Source organism: Microplitis mediator, chromosome 6, assembly GCF_029852145.1.
Source record: "Microplitis mediator isolate UGA2020A chromosome 6, iyMicMedi2.1, whole genome shotgun sequence".
NCBI lineage: Eukaryota > Metazoa > Arthropoda > Insecta > Hymenoptera > Braconidae > Microplitis > Microplitis mediator.
This window is the reverse complement of record NC_079974.1, coordinates 19,494,090-19,517,687: the sequence shown is the minus strand read 5'-3', so window position 1 is coordinate 19,517,687 and position 23,598 is coordinate 19,494,090. Positions and strand designations below refer to the sequence as shown.

The following is a 23,598-nucleotide window of genomic DNA, read 5'->3' as shown; positions in this document are numbered from 1 at the left end:
TGAGTAATACCATATAAATTATATATAAAATCTATACCCAGAGTAATACCATATAAATTATATATAAAATCTATACCCTGAGTAATACCATATAAATTATATATAAAATCTATACCCAGAGTAATACCATATAAATTATATATAAAATCTATACCCAGAGTAATACCATATAAATTATATATAAAATCTGTACCCTGAGTAATACCATATAAATTATATATAAAATCTATACCCAGAGTAATACCATATAAATTATATATAAAATCTATACCCTGAGTAATACCATATAAATTATATATAAAATCTATACCCTGAGTAATACCATATAAATTATATATAAAATCTCTACCCAGAGTAATACCATATAAATTATATATAAAATCTATACCCAGAGTAATACCATATAAATTATATATAAAATCTATACCCAGAGTAATACCATATAAATTATATATAAAATCTCTACCCAGAGTAATACCATATAAATTATATATAAAATCTATACCCAGAGTAATACCATATAAATTATATATAAAATCTATACCCTGAGTAATACCATATAAATTATATATAAAATCTGTACCCAGAGTAATACCATATAAATTATATATAAAATCTATACCCTGAGTAATACCATATAAATTATATATAAAATCTATACCCTGAGTAATACCATATAAATTATATATAAAATCTCTACCCAGAGTAATACCATATAAATTATATATAAAATCTATACCCTGAGTAATACCATATAAATTATATATAAAATCTATACCCAGAGTAATACCATATAAATTATATATAAAATCTATTCCCAGAGTAATACCATATAAATTATATATAAAATCTATACCCAGAGTAATACCATATAAATTATATATAAAATCTATACCCAGAGTAATACCATATAAATTATATATAAAATCTGTACCCTGAGTAATACCATATAAATTATATATAAAATCTATACCCAGAGTAATACCATATAAATTATATATAAAATCTATACCCAGAGTAATACCATATAAATTATATATAAAATCTGTACCCTGAGTAATACCATATAAATTATATATAAAATCTATACCCAGAGTAATACCATATAAATTATATATAAAATCTATACCCAGAGTAATACCATATAAATTATATATAAAATCTATTCCCAGAGTAATACCATATAAATTATATATAAAATCTATACCCAGAGTAATACCATATAAATTATATATAAAATCTATACCCAGAGTAATACCATATAAATTATATATAAAATCTGTACCCTGAGTAATACCATATAAATTATATATAAAATCTATACCCTGAGTAATACCATATAAATTATATATAAAATCTATACCCAGAGTAATACCATATAAATTATATATAAAATCTATACCCTGAGTAATACCATATAAATTATATATAAAATCTATACCCAGAGTAATACCATATAAATTATATATAAAATCTATACCCAGAGTAATACCATATAAATTATATATAAAATCTATACCCTGAGTAATACCATATAAATTATATATAAAATCTATACCCAGAGTAATACCATATAAATTATATATAAAATCTATACCCAGAGTAATACCATATAAATTATATATAAAATCTATACCCAGAGTAATACCATATAAATTATATATAAAATCTATTCCCAGAGTAATACCATATAAATTATATATAAAATCTATACCCAGAGTAATACCATATAAATTATATATAAAATCTATACCCAGAGTAATACCATATAAATTATATATAAAATCTGTACCCTGAGTAATACCATATAAATTATATATAAAATCTATACCCAGAGTAATACCATATAAATTATATATAAAATCTATACCCAGAGTAATACCATATAAATTATATATAAAATCTGTACCCTGAGTAATACCATATAAATTATATATAAAATCTATACCCAGAGTAATACCATATAAATTATATATAAAATCTATACCCAGAGTAATACCATATAAATTATATATAAAATCTATTCCCAGAGTAATACCATATAAATTATATATAAAATCTATACCCAGAGTAAGACCATATAAATTATATATAAAATCTATACCCAGAGTAATACCATATAAATTATATATAAAATCTGTACCCTGAGTAATACCATATAAATTATATATAAAATCTATACCCAGAGTAATACCATATAAATTATATATAAAATCTATACCCTGAGTAATACCATATAAATTATATATAAAATCTATACCCTGAGTAATACCATATAAATTATATATAAAATCTCTACCCAGAGTAATACCATATAAATTATATATAAAATCTATACCCAGAGTAATACCATATAAATTATATATAAAATCTGTACCCTGAGTAATACCATATAAATTATATATAAAATCTATACCCAGAGTAATACCATATAAATTATATATAAAATCTATACCCTGAGTAATACCATATAAATTATATATAAAATCTATACCCAGAGTAATACCATATAAATTATATATAAAATCTATACCCAGAGTAATACCATATAAATTATATATAAAATCTGTACCCTGAGTAATACCATATAAATTATATATAAAATCTATACCCAGAGTAATACCATATAAATTATATATAAAATCTATACCCTGAGTAATACCATATAAATTATATATAAAATCTATACCCTGAGTAATACCATATAAATTATATATAAAATCTCTACCCAGAGTAATACCATATAAATTATATATAAAATCTATACCCAGAGTAATACCATATAAATTATATATAAAATCTATACCCAGAGTAATACCATATAAATTATATATAAAATCTGTACCCAGAGTAATACCATATAAATTATATATAAAATCTATACCCAGAGTAATACCATATAAATTATATATAAAATCTATACCCTGAGTAATACCATATAAATTATATATAAAATCTGTACCCAGAGTAATACCATATAAATTATATATAAAATCTATACCCTGAGTAATACCATATAAATTATATATAAAATCTATACCCTGAGTAATACCATATAAATTATATATAAAATCTCTACCCAGAGTAATACCATATAAATTATATATAAAATCTATACCCTGAGTAATACCATATAAATTATATATAAAATCTATACCCAGAGTAATACCATATAAATTATATATAAAATCTATTCCCAGAGTAATACCATATAAATTATATATAAAATCTATACCCAGAGTAATACCATATAAATTATATATAAAATCTATACCCAGAGTAATACCATATAAATTATATATAAAATCTGTACCCTGAGTAATACCATATAAATTATATATAAAATCTATACCCAGAGTAATACCATATAAATTATATATAAAATCTATACCCAGAGTAATACCATATAAATTATATATAAAATCTGTACCCTGAGTAATACCATATAAATTATATATAAAATCTATACCCAGAGTAATACCATATAAATTATATATAAAATCTATACCCAGAGTAATACCATATAAATTATATATAAAATCTATTCCCAGAGTAATACCATATAAATTATATATAAAATCTATACCCAGAGTAATACCATATAAATTATATATAAAATCTATACCCAGAGTAATACCATATAAATTATATATAAAATCTGTACCCTGAGTAATACCATATAAATTATATATAAAATCTATACCCTGAGTAATACCATATAAATTATATATAAAATCTATACCCAGAGTAATACCATATAAATTATATATAAAATCTATACCCTGAGTAATACCATATAAATTATATATAAAATCTATACCCAGAGTAATACCATATAAATTATATATAAAATCTATACCCAGAGTAATACCATATAAATTATATATAAAATCTATACCCTGAGTAATACCATATAAATTATATATAAAATCTCTACCCAGAGTAATACCATATAAATTATATATAAAATCTATACCCAGAGTAATACCATATAAATTATATATAAAATCTATACCCAGAGTAATACCATATAAATTATATATAAAATCTATTCCCAGAGTAATACCATATAAATTATATATAAAATCTATACCCAGAGTAATACCATATAAATTATATATAAAATCTATACCCAGAGTAATACCATATAAATTATATATAAAATCTGTACCCTGAGTAATACCATATAAATTATATATAAAATCTATACCCAGAGTAATACCATATAAATTATATATAAAATCTATACCCAGAGTAATACCATATAAATTATATATAAAATCTGTACCCTGAGTAATACCATATAAATTATATATAAAATCTATACCCAGAGTAATACCATATAAATTATATATAAAATCTATACCCAGAGTAATACCATATAAATTATATATAAAATCTATTCCCAGAGTAATACCATATAAATTATATATAAAATCTATACCCAGAGTAATACCATATAAATTATATATAAAATCTGTACCCTGAGTAATACCATATAAATTATATATAAAATCTATACCCAGAGTAATACCATATAAATTATATATAAAATCTATACCCTGAGTAATACCATATAAATTATATATAAAATCTATACCCTGAGTAATACCATATAAATTATATATAAAATCTCTACCCAGAGTAATACCATATAAATTATATATAAAATCTATACCCAGAGTAATACCATATAAATTATATATAAAATCTATACCCAGAGTAATACCATATAAATTATATATAAAATCTATTCCCAGAGTAATACCATATAAATTATATATAAAATCTATACCCAGAGTAATACCATATAAATTATATATAAAATCTATACCCTGAGTAATACCATATAAATTATATATAAAATCTCTACCCAGAGTAATACCATATAAATTATATATAAAATCTATACCCTGAGTAATACCATATAAATTATATATAAAATCTCTACCCAGAGTAATACCATATAAATTATATATAAAATCTATACCCAGAGTAATACCATATAAATTATATATAAAATCTATACCCTGAGTAATACCATATAAATTATATATAAAATCTCTACCCAGAGTAATACCATATAAATTATATATAAAATCTATACCCTGAGTAATACCATATAAATTATATATAAAATCTATACCCAGAGTAATACCATATAAATTATATATAAAATCTGTACCCTGAGTAATACCATATAAATTATATATAAAATCTATACCCAGAGTAATACCATATAAATTATATATAAAATCTATACCCAGAGTAATACCATATAAATTATATATAAAATCTGTACCCTAAGTAATACCATATAAATTATATATAAAATCTATACCCAGAGTAATACCATATAAATTATATATAAAATCTATACCCTGAGTAATACCATATAAATTATATATAAAATCTGTACCCAGAGTAATACCATATAAATTATATATAAAATCTATACCCTGAGTAATACCATATAAATTATATATAAAATCTATACCCTGAGTAATACCATATAAATTATATATAAAATCTCTACCCAGAGTAATACCATATAAATTATATATAAAATCTATACCCAGAGTAATACCATATAAATTATATATAAAATCTATACCCAGAGTAATACCATATAAATTATATATAAAATCTATTCCCAGAGTAATACCATATAAATTATATATAAAATCTATACCCAGAGTAATACCATATAAATTATATATAAAATCTATACCCAGAGTAGTACCATATAAATTATATATAAAATCTATACCCAGAGTGATACCATATAAATTATATATAAAATCTATACCCTGAGTAATACCATATAAATTATATATAAAATCTATACCCTGAGTAATACCATATAAATTATATATAAAATCTATACCCTGAGTAATACCATATAAATTATATATAAAATCTATACCCTGAGTAATACCATATAAATTATATATAAAATCTATACCCAGAGTAATACCATATAAATTATATATAAAATCTATACCCTGAGTAATACCATATAAATTATATATAAAATCTATACCCAGAGTAATACCATATAAATTATATATAAAATCTATACCCAGAGTAATACCATATAAATTATATATTAAATCTGTACCCTGAGTAATACCATATAAATTATATATAAAATCTATACCCAGAGTAATACCATATAAATTATATATAAAATCTATACCCTGAGTAATACCATATAAATTATATATAAAATCTATACCCTGAGTAATACCATATAAATTATATATAAAATCTCTACCCAGAGTAATACCATATAAATTATATATAAAATCTATACCCAGAGTAATACCATATAAATTATATATAAAATCTATACCCAGAGTAATACCATATAAATTATATATAAAATCTATTCCCAGAGTAATACCATATAAATTATATATAAAATCTATACCCAGAGTAATACCATATAAATTATATATAAAATCTATACCCAGAGTAATACCATATAAATTATATATAAAATCTGTACCCTGAGTAATACCATATAAATTATATATAAAATCTATACCCTGAGTAATACCATATAAATTATATATAAAATCTATACCCAGAGTAATACCATATAAATTATATATAAAATCTATACCCTGAGTAATACCATATAAATTATATATAACATCTATACCCTGAGTAATACCATATAAATTATATATAAATAATAATATAAAATCATTTATATGGTTAGTGATACTAAAGTTAGTATATTCCAAAAAATTGCACCTGTAGTTTTTTTAGTTTTCTACACGTGCATATTTTTAGTATTTTATTATTTTTAATTTGAATCATTGAAAAAAAATTCGAAAATTTTTAACTGTCTACTAACTTCAGGATCATGAATTTTTTCTGTAAAAATTTAATTTATTTATTGAAAAATAAAAAATTATCTATTATCTGCTTTCATTATCAGTAGAATTTTCATCCGTTCGAATTTTCTTGCTCATTTACTACAAGATTTGATTTATTAAATTTATTAGCGATGCTAAAAGTGACAGACATTTGAAAATTTTTATATATTTAATTATCGTCACTCGTTATCAAATTTTTTTTTCAAAATACAATAAAATTATTTTTAAATTGACGCGTTATTTAAATATTTTCCTCAGTATTTATTCTGTTTATTCAAAATACAAAAATTTTTAAATGTCTCATACTTTTAGTATCATAATTTATTATTATAATAAATAAATTTGTCTCTTCTTATAATTATATATATATATATATATATATAAATATAATTACCTGTTTGTTTACGGGAATAAAAATTAAATGACAATAATGTTAAACAACTCTTATATTGGATGTAAATTTAAATGTTATATTTTGTACTTTTATCATAAATACAACCAAATAACTTTTATATAAATATCATGTAAAAAATAATATGATTTTTATAATAAAATTATTTTGCTTATACTTGTTAATTATATTTAATTGTAAATGATAACTTTATTTACACATTAATATGAAATTATTAAATATAAAAAAATTTAATTGTTGTTATATAAAGTTACCATATTTTTTGATTAAACGTTTCAATTCAAGGCACTATGATTATTTATATCAATGAAAAAAAAAAGTAATAAATAAATAATAAACAACCTTTTTTTTATAATAATAATCTTAGAAATTAATTAACGATTGTACCCGCTGTATTTGGAATAAAATACTGTTAATAAAGAAAAAAACTTGAGCTTTTAATTATTTGAGCTGCGTTGAAAAAAAAAAAAATACAAATAATAAATAAATCGTTCAATTAATCATCAACTTTTTAGCGCTCAGTGAGGAATAAGTTTTGAATCGATACATGGTAGATTTTTTAACAGCTTTAGTAAGATTGTTGCTCAAATCAAATGGATCCTGGACAGCTACCACTGAGTCCAACCGTAAACTTTCAGCTTTTTTATTTTTATTAACGTAATTTTTGTAAGGCTCCATTTCATCAGGCAGATCTTCAAGCTTTTCCGACATAACAAAATCTATTTTTTTAATCGGACGACCCAGAAGTGGACAAAATATATTATTTCTATAATCAAAGCCCGCGCACATTATGAAAAATCCCCGTAATAAATCTTTGAAATTATAAATATTACTAATATCCGGTAGGGTAAAATCTTTGGAAGCTCCTGTCTCCCAACCACCGATTCTTTGAGACTTTCCCTCAAGTTTTATCAACTCAGCAACATTTGGTAATATAAACTTTGTTTGTAAATAATAAATTACCATCCAAGCGACAGCATAATTACATATTCCGCTTTCGCCATTAAGATTACATAAATTTATCCAGTCTTTTATAAATAAAATTAGTTTTTTGCACAGAGGATATTTATCGACGTACGTTCTGAAATAAAAAAATGATTTTTTTAATTAGTATTCAAATGAAACTTCAAAGTTTTTATAATTTATTACATTTACTTACTTAATCATTTTAGAATTTTCAACAGTAAGCCCGTTTTTGAACGATATATCACAATCAATGCCCGTAAGTTTATGAGTTATCTTGATAATTGGAACTCGACAATCCAAAACTGTTCTATTGATGGTCCAAATATCCTCATTTCTTTTCAATGAATGTTCGACTTCTCTCAAGAAAATTGACGTGTCATTGTCATCAGTTCCTTTCTGATACAAATCATCTGCAAATAATAATAAATTATTTATTTAATTTCATAAACAAATTCAATTATGAGTTAAATTAATGGGAAATTGTGTGACAAGGGATGAAAGAAAACTATTTCAGACCAGGGTGAAGTTGGCTGACATCACCCGCAGTGAAATCGTGTTTCATCCTGAGTTACACACTAGATTTTTCATGATTACCTGCATTGGAACTTAAAGTTCCAGTGTCAGCAGCCAGTCAGACACAAGTTAATTTAAAATTAACGGTCTGATCAACTATTAGCGTCACCGTAAATTGTCATTTGCAATTTATAATTAAGCAGAAACTTTAAATACTCTTTAATATTCATGCTAATTTTTATAAAACTTAATCACTAAGTCAGAACTGTCATTTATACAGTAAATAAAATCAATGGTCTGAATCCTAGTAGCAGAGTTTGCTTAGCAAAAGTTTCCTTGAATTTTTCGTCAAATGTACGTCAACTTCGGGCTTTTCCGTTTTTGACGAAAATTTGAATTCAACTTGCTAAACAATTTGACGTAAATTTACTACCCGAATTAGAATGCAAATTCACTTTAAAAATTATCGTCAAAAAAGGAAAAGCCCGAAGTTGATGGACATTTGACGAAAAATTCAAAGAAACTTTTATTAGGGTTTTTTTCTAGTAAAAAAAAGTTACCTCTAAATTGAGGAAAAATTAACTGCGAATTTTTCTTTCTAACTTTTGCTGTCAAATTGTCGACAAATTCGGGCAGCAAATTACTGTCAATTTCAAGCTAAAATGGCTATTAACTTGCGACGATTGATCCGCCGATAAAATATACTCACACACAGATGAATGTGAAAAATTACGCCCTTTTTTCACTAATTTTGTGTGCGTGTAACATAAAAAATATGCTCACACACAAGTTTTTCACATGTATATGTGTGTGAGCATATTTTATCGGCGGATCAATCGTCGCAAGGATCAACTGTCGGGGACCAATTGTCGGGAATCAGTTGTCTTTGGGTCATCGGTCGTGTCACCGGAAATTACTATTAAATAAATGACATCTATCAGAGTTTAAATTGCGAAAGCTTTCAGTCAGCGGGCAGATACATTATTTGTTTGTTCCCAAAGGACGAACAAGTTTGTTTCTGCCCACTGACTGAAGGCATTCACAATTTACGCGTTTGCTGATATTAATTCGCGGCATTGAACTGAAATTCGCTTGTTCGACTGGCGGTAGAGACAATGAAACTTCAAGTTTCGATGCTGGTAACATATAAAATAATTTGATACATACCACAATCGAGAAAAATATCAAGATCACTAGTCATTGTTCCTAATCCAGTTTTCCGGGAACCAAAGACATGAATTTTGGCATCCACATAATCTTTTATAGTTTTCTCTAAGTCTTTGATCAGTGACTCTTCTTCTTGTTTCATTAATTCGAATTCCCACTCTAATGTTTCCATCTTCGAAGACATAACTTCCTCTGCATTAATCAGCAATTCCTCAACAGCAGTCGGCAGTCGTGTTATGAAATAGAAAGATCTATCGGCATAATATTTGTGAGATTCACAATCCGAGTGATAGTCGAACGTATTTTTGAATCCGTAGAATAGTAGCCCGCACGTGGGACAAAAATCACACAAAAGTTTTTCAAACTCGACAAGTTTCGCGCACTTTTTGTGATGATTTTTAGAATTTAAATGTGAATAAAATTTTTTTTCAAATTTGAACTGTTCACTGCAGATTACGCACCAGTATTTTTGGACATTGAACCAACTGTATTCTAGTCTCGCGTTAAAATCACTGATGAACTTTTGCAAGTTATTGCTCAGCTTAATTTTGTTATCTCGATGTCTAAATTGATTTATGTGAATCTCCAAGGCATCGTTGGTATTTGGAATGACTGCAGGTTTCACGGGATCGCAGACGTAGCAGACAACATGCCGATCGCTTTTGTCCTCCATCATTTCACGTGCGAGATGTAGATCACTAAATTCATCCGGTAGACCCTCGAACTTCATATGATCTTGGACCATTTGCACCAGGAAATACGAGTGCTCGATACTGCGAAAATGTTCGTAGACTATTCGCTGTGAAAATGGTACTCTTTTACGACACACCATGCAGTAAATTTCATCCTTATTGATGATGAAAATTCTACTTAAACTCAACTGATTACTGTAATGCAATTCTTCATCCACTTCATAAATATCAAATCTCTTTGAAGTTTCACTTCTATAAATATCTATGTGCGACAAATCGTTCTTGTATCCCCTCTTCTTATCTTCTTGACTATCATCAACTTTTTTAGCTTTTTTATCGGTTTTACTCATCCATAATTGTCTCGACCCAGCTCCTACTTTATTTGAACTCTGATTTCCCGCGGATTTTGAATGATATCTAAGCAGCGCATTTTTTTTCTCTGTCGTTATGAGACTTGAAACCACTTGCTCAGAATTTTCATCATTAGAAAAAAATATTTTTATCTCCGAGTTAAGATTTAGGAGAGACATCAAATCTTGGACGTTTTCATTTGTGAATAATCTCCAGAAATGACCCGATAAATGGACGTGCAAAAGAACACGAGAGTCCAACTTTTCACAGCAAACATTACAAATTACTAAACTTCTTTTTGTATCGTTGTATTTATATATCTCCCGAGATAAAACGTATTGTGAAGTAACTTTACTTTCTTTTAATTCAGCTGCTGACAGCTGAGCAGGAGTTATAGTCAGCGGAGACTGAGGTTTAGTATCAGATATATTTAAAATTTGATTGCTCGGTATTGATTCAGTGGCTGCTGATTGATTGGATGATGAGGCTGATTGGTCATCAAACACTTGAGGTTCAGCCAAATATATATCCTGATTTCCTGATGACTTAACAGTAATAACTCCATGCTTGTGCTTATGAACTTTACAGTCAATATGTAAGTCTGCGTCTAAAAAACTTGGAAGAACGAAATGACATGTATGACATTTAAGTTTTTCTAGACTATATGCAATAATATTATTTCTCACGAGTTTTTCATAAACGTTAGGCAGACGTGGAATATTTATAATAATGTTCATACTTTTTTTTTTTTCTATCACTTTATTTTTATGAACCTCTTTCTCCATATGAGTATTTACTGACGACAGTGAGTTCATACTTTTTAAACATGCGTAGCAAAAATAATCTCTACGGTCTTTGATAATAAAATTAACAAAGTACTGATAAAAATCGCTCTCTGATTCACTTAATTTATTTCTCGGCTTCGCTATATCCTCTGAGTTATTGGAAACTGCTTTTGCATTACTTAAAATATCATAAGAAATTGCTTTTAAAATTTTAATAATCTCACATTTAATATTTGCTTTATGTTTTTCACTATTTATGTGCTCTCGGGCATTGAAAACAGAATTAATAGAGCAGTCGCATGTAAAACAAGACAATGAAGTTGAGTCTATTTGGAAAATATTATTTTTTACAAGTTCTTCAACGTCATTTGACATACAAGTGGGCATATTTATGATATTCTTGCCTTGTCTTTTTAGTTTTACAAGACTCTGATGAAATGGATTTTCAATATGCGTGATTACGTGTAATGATGATAATTTCAATTCACATAAATTACAATAATAACCATCGCCGCATACAAATATATAATTATTAAAATATTTACATATCAAATCATCTGATTCGGGCGCGAGTTTTGAAAATTTAAATCCACTCAATTTCGAAACACTTTCAGACACTTGCTCATTAGTAATTACCGGTAATTTATTGTTTGGAATAAAACCAGATAAAGTTGAAGAATTTTCTTGTTTTCCTGATGATTTACCAACGACAAGTTGACACTTTGTCTTGTGATCTAGACTCTGCACGTGTTCCTCGGCGTTAATTTTATTCAGTTCAAAAAATTTGTTACATTTAAAACATTTTAACTCGATGGAATTGACTTGAAAAAGGCTGTTCCTTATGCATAACTCTGTGAAATATAAAGTATTTTGATTTTTGAATTTCAAAGTCAAGTCTCTATTTTTCACAAGATTTCGATGATCATTTTTTTTAATATGCGTCTTTACTGAAGATGATGATGGCAAATCAACGTGACATAAATTACAGTAAAAATCTTCGTGACGTTTCTCAATAAAGTTGATCAAGTACAAAGTAAATTCATCTTTTGTCTTGAGTGAAAAGTCAGCAGATACGTTCTCTTTACTGGAATAGAGTACATGGCGATTTTTGTGCTGAAGACCATTGATGTGTTCTTCCGCACATACGTATCCTGAAATAGTGCATTGACATGACAAACATTTTAATGTCGAGTAGTGCAACTGAAAAATGTTATGTCTGACGAGCAGCTCGACAAAAGTTGGCAGATACAAAACTTGGTGGTCAACAATATCTTGATGTTGTCTTTTTTTTATCAATAAATTATTGTGATCTGTGTGATTTATATGCGACAGCATTGAAGATGATGTCAAAAGATATTTTTTACATAAATTACAATAGTAGTCACTGTCGCGTATGAAAATAAAATTTTCAAAGCATTTGAGATATTGATTTTCTGAGTCAGTGAGTGGCTTCGATAGTTCTATTGAAGTATTTTCTTCATCAGCTGAAGAAACTTGGCTGCTATTTGAACTTTTTGATTTATTAAATGAGTTACTTATAGATGACTGGTTATTAGTAACTACAGATTTATTATTATTAGCAGAAGTTTTTGATGGAGATGGAGACGTCTCTGGTTCTGATGATGATAAAAGTTTAAAATTTGTTTTATGTTTCGGACCAAGGATATGTGTTTCAGCATTTTTTAAGTGAACAGGCACTTTGCACTTGAAGCATCTTAGGGTAGAAGATTTTTCTTGAAAAACGGCATTTCTGACAGATAGTTCATATAAATACAACGTGTTCTGCACTGTGGTATAAATTTTTCCTTTCCTCAGTTTTACGAGATCACCATGATCTTGACGATTTATGTGGATCGTTACTTCAAACGATGAAGACAAATTTATTTGACACAAGTGACAGTAATAATCACTGCGGCGTTTTTCAATTAAATTTTCCCAGTATTCTACAAAGCAATGCCTTGATTCGGGTAATTGCGGCAGTACTAATTCATCAATGCTCACCGATGGGGATTTTTCTTCTTTACTAAACATTTCTGCGTTATTTATTTCATGATTTCTTCCGTGAATGTGTTCTTCAGCACTTTTGTAAGAGGAAATATTACATTTGCACGTGAAACAATACAGCGAAGAGAAGTTATTTTCAAAGACGTTGCTTCTCACCAGCTGTTCGTAAAAATTTGGCAGATAAAGAGTTTCCCCAACAGTTTTTTTCATTTTTCTCTTTTGCTTAACTCGATCTTGATGAACTGGTTCATTTATATGCAAATTTATTCTTTCGTAATTGAAAATAAATATTTCACATAAATTGCAATAGTATAAATTCTTACGTACAAAAATAAAATTTTTAAAGCACTTGATAGTCATGTCTTCTAATTCAGACAGTGGTATCTCTTGATTATGCCCATTCGCTTTAGTTTCTGCTTTAACATAATTGTTATTATCTAAAATAACTTGAGCTTTTCTTTTAGTAGGAGTTTTTCTGACTGAACCAGCTTCCGATAATTGGCTGGCAGTAATCACCGACTGATTATCAACTGTTACTTTAGCTTGAGGTAAATCAGGTTTTTGTTTAACTGATGATTTGATAGAACCGGAATTGTTATTTTTAATCTCATGCTGACTTTCAATATGAACGACAGCATTCTCGCAAGTGTCAAGACGACATTTACATGAAAAACATTTTAAATCGTCGTTATTAAATCGGAAAATGTCATTTGTAACAAAAAGTTCGCATAAGTCTGACACTTGCGGGATTAGATCGGTTATTTGTTTAGTTTTCGCTATAATTTCTAAAAGATTCCGATGAATTGGATGGTCTATATGTGCCATCACCAAAGACGAGGATGATAAAGTTTTATTACACAAATAACAGTAATAATAATTTTCACGTTTTGAAATATAATTTTCAAAATATTTAAAAAAATGGTCCTCTGATTCTCCCAGAGAATCAATAACATCATCACTGTGTTCTTTTACCGCAGTTCCATCGAACTTTGCACCTGTAGTCTCAGGTACGATTTCTGTGCCAGCAGAAATATTTTTTCCACGGAATAAATTATCAATTCTCATTAAACTTTCTTTGGCATGTTGGTTACTATTAATATGAATCTCTCCTTTAGTATACGGCATCGATACTTGACATAAACTACATTCTAATGTATTATTAATATTGTTTTTTGGAAATATAAAATTATCAATAAATCGTTCATAAGCTTCCGGAGGATAAGATTTTATGACATCAATTTTATCAAAACCAAACGTTATTGTTTTTAATAATTGATGTTGGGTTTCATCGATATGCACCAATGCCAAATACTCAGAAGACAAATGTACGTAACATAAATAGCAATAGAAACTATCAGTACTGCGTCCAATGTGATTTTCAAAGAACTTTAAAAATTTATTGTCCATTGCAGAATACGATTCCGTTGATTGAATAGAAATAGAGTCGTTATGATCCTCATTATAGCTGTCATTAATATTTATAGTTTCAATATTGATTGGTGTGTAGCTTGAGGGAGAGACATTACAGTCAATACTTTTTTCAAGACCACTAAAGATTGATCCATCTTCAAGATTATTAACTCCAATTTCCCATGCACTGGAATCTACATCACCAGTCTCTGGATCATCACAAATAGATACTTTATCCAACTCCTCAGATGTCGATTCAAGAACATCAATAATTTTGATCCTTTTCATATGCTCGTCGCTAGCAATATGTTCTTCCACATTTTTGTATTCAATAATAAAATTACAGCTCCAGCACCGTAGATGTGTGAAGGTGAATGGAAAAATACTGTTAGCAACAAATGTTTTGTTAAGTTTTCTTGACAAAGCTTTTTTATCAATGTCTTTATCATCAAAAAACATTTTAACGCTGCCAGAATGCCGTGAACCGTTTACGTGCTCCAAGGCAAGATACCAGTCTTTCATAATTTTATTACACAAATAGCAGTAATATTTATTGTCGATTGGTCGGATAAAATTATTGAAATACGTAACGAACTCGTCCTTCGGTCTGTACCAGGGTATCACGTGATGTTTTTTCCCAGCGTGTTCTATCACTGAACCTTTGGGAATATTATTATTGCACAGTTTGCAAATAACGTGATCTCCTGGACAGTCCACATAAGTTGAGAAGAAAAATCGGAGCTTAGACAAATGGTCTTTGTCTTCCTTGTGATTTTTCCACGAGTCTTCAACAGAACATATAAAACATGTTAATACTTTTTCATCATCTTCTCGATATTTTACGCAAAGATAATCTGGATATTTTTGAGTCTCATTACTCTCTCGTGCGGCTGGTAATTGAAAATCAAATGGAAGTCGCTGTTGAGTTTTATGTAACGAGTCACTAGTATGTTTTACCGCATCTTCGTACGATCCTAGTAAACATTTACAAATATAACATTTAAGTATTTCTGTATCACTTTTAAAAATTCCATTTTTAACAAACAATTTACAATAATTCGATTTACGAGGACTTCCGTCTACTACTTTACTAATTCCTCTGTGTCTCGCTAAATTTTTATGCTCTTGATTATCTAAATGTGTCATTACTGCAGAGGACGTATGCAATTTAATGTTACACAAGTGACAGTAATAATTATCTTGACGTTTTTCAATAAAATTATCAAAGTATTCAGGAAAATCTTCTGCTAATTCAGGCGGTTGGGGTAAATTATTTTCCATGATATCATTCCCTTCACTTGAAGTACCATCAGTATTATCTATAGCAGGAACTGATATGTTTTCTTGTGCAGAAATAAATCCCAAGTTATTTTTATGATTTCGACTGTTAAGATGATCGTTGATAAAACAGTACGACGAAATAATGGACTTACATGAGTAACATTCTAATTGCTGAGTATTTAATTGAAAAATATTATTTTTGACAAGCAGTTTACAAGTAGTTGCCTTAAATGGAATATCACCAATACTTCGTTGTCTTTTACTCAACAAAAGATTCTGATGCTCTGGATTTTCAATATGACTAATTACTGAGGAGAACGATGAGCAATTATTATTACATAAGTTGCAATAATAATCAACGTGACGTTTCATAATAAAATTTTCAAAGCACTTGAGGATTTTATCCTTTTTAGGTTCCTCCGTCGTAGAGATTAAATTACATTTTCCAGATACTTTTTTACACTTTTCGGCTAAATTACTCAGGTGGGTTTCACCAGCAATATGTTTATCAGCATTTTCATGCCCAACAATATGACAATCACATGTCCAACATAGCAGCTGCGTACCAGTTAACAAAACAATACCATTAGTAACAAACTGCTGACAAATTTTTTCGGTCAACGCTATAGTATTGGAGTCATTCAGTCTTACGTGATCTTCAAAAACTTTTTGATGGCTTTTATTTCCTACATGTGCAATTGACACGTACCAACAACTGTGAGTCTTATCACAAAAATGACAGCGATATTCTTCACCAACATTCGTGATACCATTTTTCCAATATGTCGTAAACTCATCCTTTGGTCGGTACCAGGGAATCAATTGATGTTTCTCGCTCGCATGCTTTTGAAACGCGGGTTTAGGAACTAAACTTTTACAGAGTTTACATCTGACATTTGAACTTGAAACATCAATGAATGATTGAACGAAAAATCTTATTTTCGATAGATGTTGTTTGCTTTCCTTGTGCTCTGACCATTTCTCTTCGACAGAACACATAAAACACATAATTGATTTATCATCATCTGAATGTCTAGTTGTTTTTTCTTGTTTAATTTTTTTTTTACCTCTAGTCATTTTGTTGGTTTTACTTTACTCGTACGTTACCTAGAAAATATTAAAATACATTTTTAGTATGATAGTAATCGTAAAAAAAATGATCCTGAAGTTAACTGACAATTAGAAATTTTCGGATTTTTTTTTCAACGATTCAATTTGGAGAAAAAGGAAAACTAAAAATATGCACATGTAGAAAATCTAAATAACTATAGGTGCAATTCTTTTAAATATTTTTTTTTTATAATTTATTGTTTTTAAAAAAATCATTAAACGTCAGCTAACTTGAGTATCATAAAAAAACTATGAATTTAAATGTAGCAGATATGTGACAATTTATAAATTATAAATAATTAAATTTAAAAAAATGCGCGTATGAGTGTGAATGTAGCAGACATCAGACGAATTTAGAACTATAAATAAATAGAGCAAATAATTAAAAAAATAATATTTTTAAAAAATGCACTTATTAATTTCAAAATTTCTAAATGCGCGTTTTGTAAAAATTTAATTTTATTATTTATTTACTCTATTCATGAATAATTTTAAATTTGTCCGATGTCTGCTACATTCACACTCATAATGCGTGTACTGATTTTTCAATTATCTAAATATGTATTTTTGAATTTTTGTTTTACGTAAATTTTTTTTATTCATTCAAAAATTTTAAATTGTCTGCTACATTCACATTCATAAAAAATGATGAAAAAAATTAAATTATTAAAATTATAAAATTAAAAAAAAAATATGTACGTAATTTTGAATTTTCTAAATATGCATTTTTTTATTTTTGGTTTATAAACATTCTAATTTATTATTTCAAAATTTTTTTAATTGTCAGAAGTCCGCTAACTTTGCTATCATAAAAATGAACCAAAAGTTACCAGACAATAAAAAATTTTTGAATTTCTTTTCACCCGATGAATTACAAAAAAAAAAAAAACTAAAAATATGCACATGTAGATAATCGAAAAAACTCTGAGTGGAATTTTTTTGAATATTTTTTTTCTAATAATTTATCATTTTTTAAAAAAATCAGAAAATCATTAAACGTCAGCTAACTTCAGTATCATAAAAAAACTAACCAATAAAAATTATATTTCTATTTTTATTATTGAATATTTAAAATAATTTTATTCATATTTACCATTGACAGTAGAGAGTAATTAAATATTACAAATATGACGTGAACGATAGGCGTAAACAACCAGCTTTCGATTATCTGGTAAACTGATAAATATTCAAAGTTTTAAATTCAAAAATTTAATTTAGCTGGTGTATTTTATTGATAGAAAAAATATGTCCTGTCATTTGCATTTGCATCATATGTTCTTATATTTTTTAACCGATGTAGAACGACTGACCTCGATCTCTTGTTTTTCTGTATCACCACCACGTGGAAACATCAGATAAATTCCAGATAAAAATTTTGTAAATAAATAAATTTTACGTGGATTTTCTGAAAATTAATTTTTTTTACTCATTAGTTTCTTATGTTGATAAATTAATTAAACCACTAAATCTATAGGTTATAGTTACATAAATATACGACATCCAATGGAGATTTTGTTTTCAAAAATAATTATTTTTAATGAATTTCATAAATATTATAACACAAATTCACTGAATACATACCGATAATTTATAAAATTTCAAACATGCAGAAATAAATGACATTCAATAATTGTTGAACTAAACACACAGCAGCTCGAAACAAAACAATTATTTATTACAAAATTTATTAAAATTTAATATATTAATGTGGTGTATAAATATTTAGTAAGTTTATATATTTATTTATTGATTTAGAAAATTGAATTTTATATCACTTCAACTATATATCGAAATTGAAGACCGAATTTGAGGTTAAGCGACTGCTTGCTACCCACGAATTTTACAAAATAAATATATTATTGAAAGTAAAAGTAAGGCTACCATAGATTTATTTTTAAATACATTTTAATGAGTCATTGTCGTCAAGCATCGTTTCATTCCAGGCTAAAAATTATTCATTAGAAAATAATTAATTATTAACTTGAAGGTAAAGTTATTAAAAAAATTTACAAATTTATTTATTCAAACTTTTGAAAGTATGTAATTTTTTTCTTATTTCATTTCCTCAGAACCTGGAAAAAAATAATTTTGATTTACAGACATGAATCCTGTTTTCTACTGTTAGGCAAAAAGCGCGGCAAAGTAAATATTTAAAGTTTAAATCATTTCATTTGATTTTCCAGTTATTTATCTGTCAATAATTATCTTTTTATTATTTACAAGTAGGAAAAGTTAAATTTCTTTTACGTGAGTTCATAAAATATAAAATTAATTTTTCATAAACATTTGTATCAATAGTACAGTATTTCCTATAAAATGAATTGTATAATTTTTTAAGTATTATTAGTAATAGGTTTCATTAAACAATGCAGAAACTTGGCCCGTTTGCAGGTTGAGCTGGGATTGAACGTCTATTCATACGACAAGCATGTTCCTCTAATCGTTGAGCTACATGCAAAGTACTATCAATACTTTTACTCCAAAGTCGCTCAGCTGCAGCACTGGCCCGGGGCCAAACTCTCTGGTGCATATTATTTCTAAAAAATAAATATTTACCGTTACTAGATGGTATCATTTTTGTGTTTTAATTTATGTACACTGTAAAAAATCTTTGGACTTGGTGTAAAAATTACACCAAATATAGTAGTAAATTTAGGCGATGTTGATTAAAAATTTTTACACCGTCAAGAGTGAAAACTTCTTGAAAAACTATTGATTTTTACGATCATTTTAATGCTTACACTGTAAAAAATTATGATACTGAAGTTAGCCGACGTCTTATAATTTTTGGTTTTTTTTTTATAATGATAAATGACAATAAAAATAAATTTTTGAAAAAATTGCACCTATAGTTTATTAAATTTTCTACATGTGCATTTTTTTAGATTTTTGTTTTTTTTTATAATTAATCGATTGAAAAAAAATTTGAAAATTTTTAAGTGTCTGGTAATTTCTGGATCATAAAAAATTTGGGGAGTAAACGCGAATTAAATCCGGAGTGAATGAGGATTTTTTACACCGTTATTTTACACTACACTGTGTAAAGTTCTCGGGGTGATTTTGACACAAAAATTTTTGACAGTGTATCAGATTATAGAAAATATTTATACCGATCAACAAACTCTGACCACATGCAAGCTTCTCCTCCTAACATTAAATCCCTGACATTTTCAGATCCATAAAAATCAAGTGGATCGCAGCCATAAAACTTAATCCAGTCAGCACCGCCAGCAACATGGTCTAAATACCAACATGCTGAAAGTAAAACTGGAAAACCTGCTTGGGTAGCTCTAGATAATTTTTCAGACCAATTTCCTGTCCACACATGAACTACTGTATCCTGAGTCAATTCTACTCCGTTGTCGAATACCTAAAATTTTTAAGTATTTTTTATTTATACGTAAAACAATCGTTTAAACTTTATTAAAACATTTAAATAACAACTCACTTCTTGCCAGACAATAGAGCTAACATTACGACTTGCAGGAATCTTTAGCAATTCGGCGATATAAGCACTCTCGAGACGAGTAAAGTCCTTTGACATTCCATGTTCTTCCATGTAAGAAATAACTTCTGGATTACTTTCCCAACAATCAAACGGTACTTCATCTCCTCCTAAATGTATGTAATGATCCTTAAAAACCGACATAACTTCTGTTAACAATGTCCTTAAGAATTGCCAGATATTTAAATTCGTTGGGTCAATGGGACCCAAACGTCCATCAGGTTTTCCCGTGGAATCTAAAAATACAATTTACTTTTTATAACTTTTTTCATTTGTTAGAAATTCGTTATCAATTTATCCGAAAATTTTTTATGCATAATAGCCAACGAATACTAAAATTCTATGACAAAAAAATTAGATCGGATTACTATTTTCTAGCTCAATTATTGAACTTCAAAGTCTGAGTTCTGTTTATACTTGACTCTGAAATAAATAAATTACCATAACATTTTGTTAGAAGCTCAGGATGAGAAAGTCCCCATGACGCAACATGTCCTGGTGAATCAAATTCAGGTATAACTCGAATCCCCCGTAATCTCGCATGCTCAATAACTGTTTCAATATTTTTCGGAGTGTAAACCATACTCGGATGCCAGGCTCCTTTTTGAGAAAGTTCTGGGTATGCGGAGCTTTGATAAGGAAAACTGTTGTCATCAATTATGTGCCAGTGAAAAACGTTCAATTTATTATATGACATTGCGTCTAATGTCAGAAGAATATCTTCTACTGGAAAAAAATGACGGGATGTATCTAATAAAAGACCTCGATGTGGTAATTTCGGTTCATCAAATATTGTTTGATTTTTTACCGCCAACTGTAAATATTTTTTACCCGTTTATGAATTTATAATTAATGATGTCGCTAAAATTTTAACTTACATTCGCTCCGTCACCAGAAGGTATCAAAATCTGAGAAAAAGTTTCAAGACCACGAAGAGCTCCCCATATTGAATGAGAATGAAGATTAGCAACAGAATTTCTTATTTCCAATTTATCTAAAAAATTTATTTACAAAATTCATCAGATTATCATTCAAATTTCATAAAACGGTAATCAATTAATTTAGACAACAGTTCAAATCTAATCTTATTCTTTTATAGTAAATTTTTATAATAGAAGAGATCAAGATTTCTATTATATTCAATAATAAAAATTTGAATTTGAATTTGTTAACTTTTTGGACTTTAAAATATTGAATCTTTCAAATAGATCTTTAACTCTGGCACAATCAATGTACGCATACGTTTATATCAGAATAAGATTAGATTGATCTATTATTTGAAGAAAAAAATATTTTTATCATTCATGCAATATAAGTGCTATCTTGGCGCACGCTCTTTTGTTCGCCAAATAGCTGTTTGCCCATTCAACTGTTTCCACGACATTTGTGTGCGTTAAACGATTATCTGCGTGCGACAAGTAAATTTGAGTGCGACAAGTAAACTTGTCGCACTCAAATTTACTTCTTGTCGCATGCAGATTATCGTTTAACCCACAAAAATGTCGCGGCAACAGTTGAATCAGCAAAAAGCTACTTGGAGAATAAAACAGCGAGCACTAAGATAGTACTTATATTGCATTAATGATAAAAAAAACTGTGTTCAATTCGTGCGGTGTTGTCGATTACCCACTCGAGCGAATGAGCGCACTCACTTCGTTCGTGCGCTCAACTTCGCTCTCGTGGGCAATCGACAACTTACCGCACTAGTTGTACAATATACTATTAATTTTAAAATCATGAGTCATAGAAGATGCTGATAAATTAAGTCGATAAAATAAAGACTTGAAAAAATATTATTAATTTTTTTTATCAGTAAAAGTAAAATTTTGTTAGAAAAGTTAATTTGTACATAAATGTACATTTTTCATTCATGTGTAAGTACGGCATTTTTTCGCAATTTCCCAATACATTGATTCGGAGCTTCATCAACATTCCATTGAAATCACTGTCATGACGATCGAATATTTTCGGTTGACCTTCCATAGCTTTGCGACCTACTCGAGCCTCCCTTAAAATAATATTGTGATATCTTTCAATTGCATTGCTTATTATATCGCAATCAATGTTAGTCTGTAAGAACGATTTATTGTCAATAGCAATAAAAAATAAACAGATTTGCATACAAATAATTATAAATTTTTTAGACTTACTTCAATTTCAAAAACCGACGGTCGTAGAAGTAGAAACCCATCACGATGAATATGATTATAAACTAGAGGCCAAGGTTCGCCTTTTGTTGGAACAACCCAAGGTCCTGAATTAGCATGAAAATCTAATCCAACTGAGTAACAAATAATGGAAAAGAACAAAAAATTATAAATCCACATTTTAAATGAATTTTATCTCGACACTATGGAACGTGAAAAAACGATACAAGTCACGCGAAGTCGCCATGCATACTGATAGTTGTTGTCGGCAACTTTTTATTTATAGGTGATACTGTTATCTTGTTGGAATTCTGGACTATCGGTCAATCGGGAATAAATATAAATGTAATATTTACTGTGAGATGACT

The 23,598-nt window shown here is 27.7% G+C and overlaps 2 protein-coding genes across 2 annotated transcripts; both read right to left on the bottom strand.

Annotated features, from left to right (window-relative positions):
• Positions 1-7,752: 7,752 nt before the first annotated feature.
• Positions 7,753-18,852, bottom strand: LOC130669891 (uncharacterized). Its single transcript, XM_057473036.1, has 4 exons — positions 18,672-18,852; positions 9,946-17,575; positions 8,459-8,675; positions 7,753-8,380 (listed from the first exon to the last, which is right to left on the bottom strand). The coding sequence occupies exons 2-4, from the start codon at positions 17,543-17,545 to the stop codon at positions 7,792-7,794; spliced, it is 8,406 nt and encodes a 2,801-aa protein (XP_057329019.1). The 5' UTR covers positions 17,546-17,575; positions 18,672-18,852; the 3' UTR covers positions 7,753-7,791.
• Positions 18,853-19,232: 380 nt separating this feature from the next.
• LOC130669892 (beta-hexosaminidase subunit beta-like) lies at positions 19,233-23,514 on the bottom strand. The gene is made up of 7 exons (XM_057473037.1): positions 23,234-23,514; positions 22,943-23,153; positions 21,962-22,077; positions 21,525-21,897; positions 21,027-21,319; positions 20,689-20,948; positions 19,233-20,115 (listed from the first exon to the last, which is right to left on the bottom strand). Exons 1-7 carry the CDS (start codon positions 23,408-23,410, stop codon positions 19,938-19,940), a joined length of 1,608 nt encoding a protein of 535 aa, XP_057329020.1. The 5' UTR covers positions 23,411-23,514; the 3' UTR covers positions 19,233-19,937.
• Positions 23,515-23,598: the final 84 nt, after the last annotated feature.

What these genes read in the sequence shown, in the direction of transcription:
- LOC130669891 (XM_057473036.1), bottom strand. Translation starts at nt 17,545, where the DNA reads ATGACTAGAGGTAAAAAAAAAATTAAACAAGAAAAAACAACTAGACAT. An exon ending in TGATATTTTTCTCGATTGTG is followed by an intron (nt 8,676 to 9,945) that starts GTATGTATCAAA and finishes TATTATTTGCAG; the next exon opens with ATGATTTGTATCAGAAAGGA. An exon ending in GAAAATTCTAAAATGATTAA is followed by an intron (nt 8,381 to 8,458) that starts GTAAGTAAATGT and finishes TTTTTATTTCAG; the next exon opens with AACGTACGTCGATAAATATC.
- LOC130669892 (XM_057473037.1), bottom strand. Translation starts at nt 23,410, where the DNA reads ATGTGGATTTATAATTTTTTGTTCTTTTCCATTATTTGTTACTCAGTT. An exon ending in CGTCGGTTTTTGAAATTGAA is followed by an intron (nt 23,154 to 23,233) that starts GTAAGTCTAAAA and finishes TCGTTCTTACAG; the next exon opens with ACTAACATTGATTGCGATAT. An exon ending in TGGTCAGAGTTTGTTGATCG is followed by an intron (nt 20,116 to 20,688) that starts GTATAAATATTT and finishes TTTATTTTTTAG; the next exon opens with AAATAATATGCACCAGAGAG.